Source organism: Lytechinus variegatus, chromosome 2, assembly GCF_018143015.1.
Source record: "Lytechinus variegatus isolate NC3 chromosome 2, Lvar_3.0, whole genome shotgun sequence".
Taxonomy (NCBI): domain Eukaryota; kingdom Metazoa; phylum Echinodermata; class Echinoidea; order Temnopleuroida; family Toxopneustidae; genus Lytechinus; species Lytechinus variegatus.
Window position 1 is genome coordinate 74,411,052 of NC_054741.1, and position 8,130 is coordinate 74,419,181.

The window sequence follows — 8,130 nt, forward strand, 5'->3', positions numbered from 1 at the left end:
TATGGACGGACGCATTTTTGTTTCACTCAAATCTACTGGAAAGAAGCATCTTATCAAGAGCCCAGAAGACCTGATGCTTTTGTAAATATCCTATTGAACAATTTCTTCAGACAATACATCTGATGCTTACCTTTACCTGTATATAGTACAACTGTGCTACTTAAAACGTGGACCCGTTGATTCTATTTAGCATCAAGGCACCTTGTGTGTAGCAGTTTAATGTGCCTTTATATCTTTCTATTGACTTTACCTTTTCTTGGTGTGTACATGTCATGTACATTTGTGTGATTGTTTTTTCCCAAACTTATGTTCATTTATTGATTTTTTCTGGCCCCAGTGTGGATTTCCTACCTAGAACTTAGTACAAGGTTCTTAGTAGACTGTAACTTACAGAAGATACTTTGTGTGTGTTTGTATAGTGTGAATGTGGTTTTGATCCTGTGTTCCTATTTCTTTTCTTTTCTATATTACATTAAGCTATGCTCAATTGTTGCAAACTATGTAAAAAACCTCAGTGTAATTCTTATGCCAGTATATATCAATCTGTTACTTTCTGTACTCAGTGTAATGCTGAGTTATTCCCATTTAACAAGTGTGTATCAGACAATGAATTTCTCTGGAACTTATTTAGTTATTTTGAACTAGATGAAAATATAGATATTGATAAATTACAATCTCTGAAAATTAACCCTTTTGAAATGAATAATGATCTTGCTTTCTCTGGTGATAGTTTATCTGACACAACCTTTCAAGTTGAATCTGACGACTTTTTTCCAGATCGCAACTGTATGTATTTATTTTCAGAAGAGTTTAAAACAAAATACCAGGATTCTAATAATAAATTTTCAATTTTGAATTTAAACGCTCGAAGTCTTCCGAGAAATTTTGACGAGTTGCAGTTGTTATTAAAAAATTTAAACCATGCTTTTACGGTTATGGGAATATCTGAAACATGGTTCAGGGAAAGCACTGTTGTTGACATGTTCTCATTGGATAATTATTCTCTTGTCAACATCAATAGATCTTGTAAATATGGTGGTGGGGTTGCCATTTATGTCAATAATTCTTCTGAGTTTACAGTACGAACAGAATTTTGTAAAAGCACTTCTTCTTATGAAGCGGTGTTCATTGAATTACCACAAGATAACAAGAAATCAATTGTTGTAGGCTGTGTCTATAGGCCCCCAAACTCAGATATTACAGAATTTACTGAGACAATTGATGATTATTTGCAAAAACTGTGTAACGAAAATAAAGAAATTTACCTTTTTGGGGATTTCAATATAAATCTTTTAAATTATTCTTTTGAAACCAAAACAAATAATTTCTTGAACTCAATGTATTCTCATTGCATGTTTCCTCTAATTACCAAACCATCTCGTATCACCCCTAATACAGCTACGCTTATTGACAATATTTTTACCAACTCATTACAAAATGACATTCAAAGTGGACTGATTTATTCAGATATAGGGCAAGTCCAAGAATTCGCGCACGTTACGTATGGGACATTTCAGAGGCTTTAATGACCTGAAAAATAGTGTTAATTGACTTTGATTAGATTGAATACCCTCATGATGGTAGACATCTAGGAGAAGAATAATCATGCAAAAAATGGTGACATATGACCTTGACCTTGACCTTTTAGAGAGAAAAGATTGGCCGTTACGTATGGGACGCAGAAAAAAGACAATTTTTTAAACATTTTTTCAAGTTAAGAATTCTCTGAAAGTATTTCATTTGACAACTTGTAACTTAGTGTGATAGAAGTCACAATACTCTAGTATATCTAAGGCAAGTTTCATGTCATAACCCAAATCCCTCTAATTACAGACTCTAATTAAACAAATTAATGACGTGTTACGTATGGGACAGTTACGTATGGGACATTTTGTCCCCATAGAGAACGTACACAATCTTCCCCATAATTAAACAAATTGAAATAATTTAAAATATGGAAATAACAAAAGAGTTTCTGTCTTTCAAAATGTTTTATTGAGACACATTTGATATAACTGAAAAGGAAATTGGCCATTTCAACATTTTTTTTTCTTGTTTTTCATGGTTTCATAAATTTCTTATGTATTTCTATTGTTTATTATTTTTTTCATATTTTTCAATTTTCACAATTTTTTCGCTTCAATTGTTTTCATTAATCACTATTCATAACAAATCAGTCTTTAAAACTAAAGAAAAGGTAAATAATCACTTTTTGGAGCACTCTTGAAATTTGTTTTTCTCCATTCACTTTGTACACGAATCTCCCCATTGGCATTGTGTGTAAATGTCCCATACGTAACATGTTGTCCCATACGTAACAATTTTTTAATTAACTTTTAATTAAAAAGTAAACACTATTTTTGAAACTTTTTGGGGTATAACATTTTCATACTTCATAAATTAGAACTTCCCAGAGATGCAACAATACAAGTATTGTATTATGAGAAATAACTTAAAAAAACATCCTCAAAATGTTACGTATGGGACATTCCATCCTTGGACAAGGCCTAATTTGCATAATTAATTAGATGACACCACTTTTTTTCCCAAAAAAGTAATAAGATGTTAGGGGGTCCATGTCCCTCCTATGACTAAATCTCACAAGTTTTGTTTTGATTTTCTATGAGTTTTTATTATTGTCCCATACGTAACACCCATTTTACCAATTATGCAAATTAGGTGCCCCAAATTAGCATAAATATGCATATTATCAAAATTTTCTTAATGAAATTTTAAAATTCAATATTTAGGCTTTCTTACCCCACCAAAGAAAACTTCTTAAATTAAAGATGAAATTTTGCCTTCTAGGGTGACCTTTTCTTGGACTTGCCCTATATCAGACCACCTTCCTGTATGGTGTGTGAGTAATAACCAGATTATTGAATGTGTTAATGGCAACTCCATAACCAGTGGTCGGCTTATTACACATGAGCGACTCTTAGAATTTAAACACAAACTATTGAATGTTGATTGGTCTCCTGTTAATAGCAATACTGATGCAAACAAATCGTATGATTTATTCATACATTTATTTTCCAAGTTGTATAATGATTGTTTTCCTGTTGTTCAGAGGCACAACTATAAATTGAAGGGTAAAAGACCATGGGTCACACCTGGTATACTAAAATCAATTAACGTCAAACAGAAATTATATCATAAATATTTGAAGAAATCTGTTAGTAAGAAAAAATATGTCACATACAAAAATATACTTACTACTATTATCAGATCGTCTAAAAAGAGATATTTTCATAACATGTTTTATAAAATCAAAGGTGACATGAAAAAAACTTGGAATAATATCAATGGATTATTGGGGAAGAGGCGACAAAATATACCACTTAAAATGTATAATGATAATGTTCATATGTCCTCACCTCGTGTGATCGCAGATTCCTTTAACGAATACTTTGTCAATATTGCTGAAAGAATTTCACATAATATACCTACCACTTCTCACATATTTCATGATTTCTTGCCTGTTGATAAGAGCTACTCTTCATTATTTCTAAAACCTACATCTATTCATGAAATTCTAAAAATTGTCTCTTCTATGAAATCATCAAAAGCTAGTGGGTTTGATGACTTGGCCCCCAGAGTTCTTAAGGACTCAATTCATTTATTTGTTGAACAACTTTGTGCAATATTTAATAAATCCTTATCACAAGGGATCATTCCTGACAAATTAAAAATATCCAAAATAATACCTGTTTACAAAAAAGATAATCGTCAAATGGTGGATAATTATAGACCCATATCATTATTACCATTTTTTTCGAAAATTTTAGAAAAAATTATTCACAAAAGATTATATTCCCACCTTCAAGCAAATGATATCCTCATACCAGAGCAATTTGGATTTCGTGAAAATTTTTCAACTTCCATGGGTGTCTTAAACATTGCAAATTTCATATCACAAAAAATTGATGATGGCAATTACTGTCTGGGTTTATTCATGGATCTGTCAAAAGCCTTTGACACCATTGACCATGACATACTCTTACGTAAACTGAATGCTTATGGTGTCAGAGGGTTAGCGTTAGATTGGTTTAAACATTATTTGCATAACAGATATCAGTTTGTCATGGTCAATGGTGTCCAATCACAGCGTAAACTTATTAAATATGGAATTCCGCAAGGCTCTATTCTCGGGCCCCTCCTGTTCCTCGTATACATAAATGATATTACAAATTCTTCAAAATTATTCCATTATTCATTATTTGCCGATGACACTTGTGTTATAAATTTTCACAAGAATATTTATGATTTAATATCTATTACTAATAAAGAAGTTAACAAATTGTATGATTGGTTCTGTTGTAATAAACTTTCTTTGAATTTTGATAAAACTAAATTTGTTATTTTCAGAACAAGGAACAGGAGGGTTCCAAGTGACCTCTCAAATCTTACTATTGGTGGTCATGATATATCATGTGTTGAAAATATTCAATTTTTAGGTATTACAGTTAATGAATACCTCTCTTGGAAACCACATATTAATAATGTGTGTAATAAAGTTTCGAGGTCTATAGGAATCATTTTAAAACTAAAATTCATATTGCCTAAAAACATACTTATTACTTTGTATTATAGCCTAATCTTGCCTCACTTAACATATTGCAACTCAGTTTGGGGTCATACTTTCAAAAGTCATCTAACTAAATTATCAATACTCCAGAAAAAATCAATAAGACTTATTTCATCATCTCCATATAATTGTCCAAGTATGCCATTGTTCATCAAAATGAATATTCTACCTTTATCTGATCTCATTTCTATGGATTCCCTTATTTTCATGTATAAATACAAATTTGGATTTTTGCCAAAGATATTTGATAATATGTTTACTCTTAACTCAACAGTATATGATTATAACACTCGTCAATGTAAATTATTTTATCAACCCAAGGTTTCCTCTTCCATGGTCTTAAATTCATTCCGTGTGCAATATATCAAATTGTGGAATAGCCTTGACCACACTACTCAACAAAGTTCAACACTTTCCAAATTCAAACTCTCTTTAAAACAAATGTACTTTACTAAAATGAATTCACGCTGAGTTACAATGTGTTATCTATACGATGTTAAATTCTCTTTCTCTTTTCTTTAATTGTGAATGGTACTTATCTTGACTCTTTCCTTTCTACCTCTTCCACCTTCACTGTCTCCCCTCTCTTTCTGTTTCTCTCTAATTTATGTGTATGCATATGTATGTGTGTTTTATTGTTACATATGTATTTTTAATGTATAATCTGTAATATGTTCACGTAATTTTTTTATGTTGGGACCCTGCTTACAAGCAATGTGCTTCTTAAGGGTATCCCTCCATTTTTAAACAATATGTATCTGTATTTTATGTCATATTTTTATGTACACTTATTTTTAAAGATGGTAAATAAATTGAAATTGAATTGAAAAAAATGCGAAAAAAATCTCGATGTATAATGCTACTCATGAATATTCATGAATTGAGCTGAGATTTCTGTGCCTGCGCAACTTTCAATTGCGATGTTTTGGAATTGGCAGCGAATTAATGTGTGAGGAAAATATTACTGGCTCTAAATCACAAACTGATAGAAGCGTGGGGAAAGAAGTGAAACTTTGTGAAAAGTAAGAATATTAATTTTCATTTAAAGGTTGTGTTGACGAATGTTGCATGCACTTGTTTACTGCTACCATCTGGCCTGTGGAGAATCTACAGGTAGGACTATGGTATGCCAATGCTGTATAGAGCACACACTTTAAAAAATCATTAAAATATCACTTTTTTGACCAAAATTACTAATTTCCATAAAGTTTTAATCTATTTATCATAAGTAATGTGGGAATAATTTTTGTATTCACCAGAGCGCTCAAAAACTTGAATTTTGGGCATATTTTTGTGTACGCCCTCTATTGGTGGAAAGTAATATGGCAAGAAAATTTTCATTTTTTGATCTCTATTTTGAAGTAAGAAAAAATTATATAAAGAATCAAATTTAAATAAGAGCCAAGCAGTATGAATTAACAGGTCTAATGGAAACTGTCAGTGTAAAAAAATCAAGCATTTGCCCCAAAGAAAAAGAGAAAATAAGCCAAACATTGACACCCTTATTTTGTCACACATGGAGATTTAACTTAGAACAAGGTTATATTATAACCTTGTTAATTGAATGAGTGGTTGCATGAGTTTTATAATTCCCCCTATAAAATCCCACCTTTGTCACTCAGAGTATCAGAGCTGGATTAGCCTGGAGGCGTCTGGGGAGTAAAAGTCATCTACTCTACGTAGGGTTACTCCCCACCGACGCCTGGGATCCCAAGCTATATTCACCCACGTACCGGTACAAAACCTGAAACTTTCGCCCGCGAGATTTCTACTTTCCCTCTAAAAGATCTAGCCCTAAAACATGTACATGCGTTTCAACTTAATTTCCAACATTTCTGTGATATTGATTTCATGTTTAAAGAAGGATTCATTAAAAAACAAGAAATTTGTTATGAAAAGATGGGAAGAGCTTACGGCCGTGTTTACGTCGCCATCTTGATTTCTTTGTCTTCCGCTTGGCGACAGCATGAAAATCACGGAAATAATTCTGCATAACATAGGGGTCTAACGTTACATGGCATTCAGCCAAGTTGATTTGATATCCCTTTCAGTTTCATTTAATTGGAAGAAAAAAAATCTAACTTTACAGTCATGCTATTCCTATTCATTGTATTACAATCCACTGCGAATCCACCGTGATTTATCACTAATATTTCCTAAGAGCGGAGGATCAAAACAGAGAGAGACAGAATTTGGAGCTGAATTCTAAGTCTTGACATCGACTGTGTTCAGTCTTCAGTCAGCATCCATAACTCAAGTCAAGTAGGATCCTATCCATAAGTAAGAGATACACTGATAACAATACGTGGGACCACACTGCACTTTAAAAACAAAATGGGACAGAGAGTACTGTAAATACTTTAACAAATTCAAAATAACTCACCTTGACAACACTGCAAGCAAGAGAGTGATGAGAATCAAATAGAATAGGAAATACGACAAGGTCATTTTGGAAACAGGCAGATCTCGAATCGGGTGAAATATCGGGGTTTTTTTTGTATTGACAGATCCGGAGTTCAATCAAGTTACGCCCTCTATCGAATCTGCAACAAAATTTGAGGGGAAGATCGACGACTTTAACCTTGGAACTTCCAAAACAAAAATCAACATCAACACAAGCGGCTGAACAAACCATCAATGAAAGATAAAACATGTCATCAGCAAAATCTGTAGGGGTACTTCCCGATGTTCCCGAACAGATGAAAGCCCGTCAAAAGAAATTTAATAATGATTCTGCTTGGCCAAAGCAATCATGTTTAAAACAATATACGGTATGTATATATTTTGTGGACAACTCCATGGGGGGGAAACAATTTTTCATTTTACATTTTTCTGATACATCCTGGCATAGACATATGCTGTGTGCACTATATTTTTATTGACATAATGACATATCTTGTGCTCTGAAAGCAAGATGCAATTTCAAGTATAATTCCATAACTCTCTTATTTTAGATCAATTTTGATTTAACTACTTTAATATTGATCCTCTCATCTTAAATTCTTCTCAGATTGATTTTTTTTCTCCCTTGGCTTTGAGGATTGTTGGACTTTCATTAAAGGGTAATCCAACCAAAACAAGTTGTTTTTAAAGGAAAAAGAAAAATCAGACAAGTGGATTGTTCGGGTGAAAGTTTAAGCAACTTTTGACAAACTGATAAGAAAGTTATGAATTTTAAAAATTATTATACATATGGAGACTTCAAATTGGCAGCTTTGTGATGCCAAATTCACAGAGAAAAATGCTGAAAGTTATTGATTTATGGCCTATGTAAAAGTTGTCCCTACCACTTGACATAATATGCAAATTTGAAATTGTCAGTCTTACCAGGGTCTTACTCATGTCCCTGGTCTTTCCAATTCTCTATTTTTAAACTGCCGTAAGTTCCTTATTGCCTAACTTTCACCATTTTGTTTTTCTCATATTTCTCCCCTTTCACATATTTTTATACCAAGGCTGGATTCCCCTTTAAGTTAGCAATCTAACAATCATAAACAGGGGATGGGGTGGATAAATTCCTTGTAATCATCATTCTCTTGTTT

At 32.5% G+C, this 8,130-nt stretch overlaps 1 protein-coding gene across 2 annotated transcripts in view; it reads right to left on the reverse strand.

Annotated features, from left to right (window-relative positions):
- Positions 1-7,104, reverse strand: part of LOC121408999 (protein KIAA0100-like) — a 61,878-nt gene extending 54,774 nt beyond the window's left edge. For both annotated transcript variants that reach the window (XM_041600767.1, XM_041600766.1), the window contains exon 1: positions 6,972-7,104. In XM_041600767.1, coding sequence (XP_041456701.1) covers positions 6,972-7,036 — 65 coding nt within the window. In that variant the 5' untranslated portion in view covers positions 7,037-7,104. The remainder of the gene's footprint in view (positions 1-6,971) is intronic.
- Between the last annotated feature and the right edge of the window lie 1,026 nt (positions 7,105-8,130).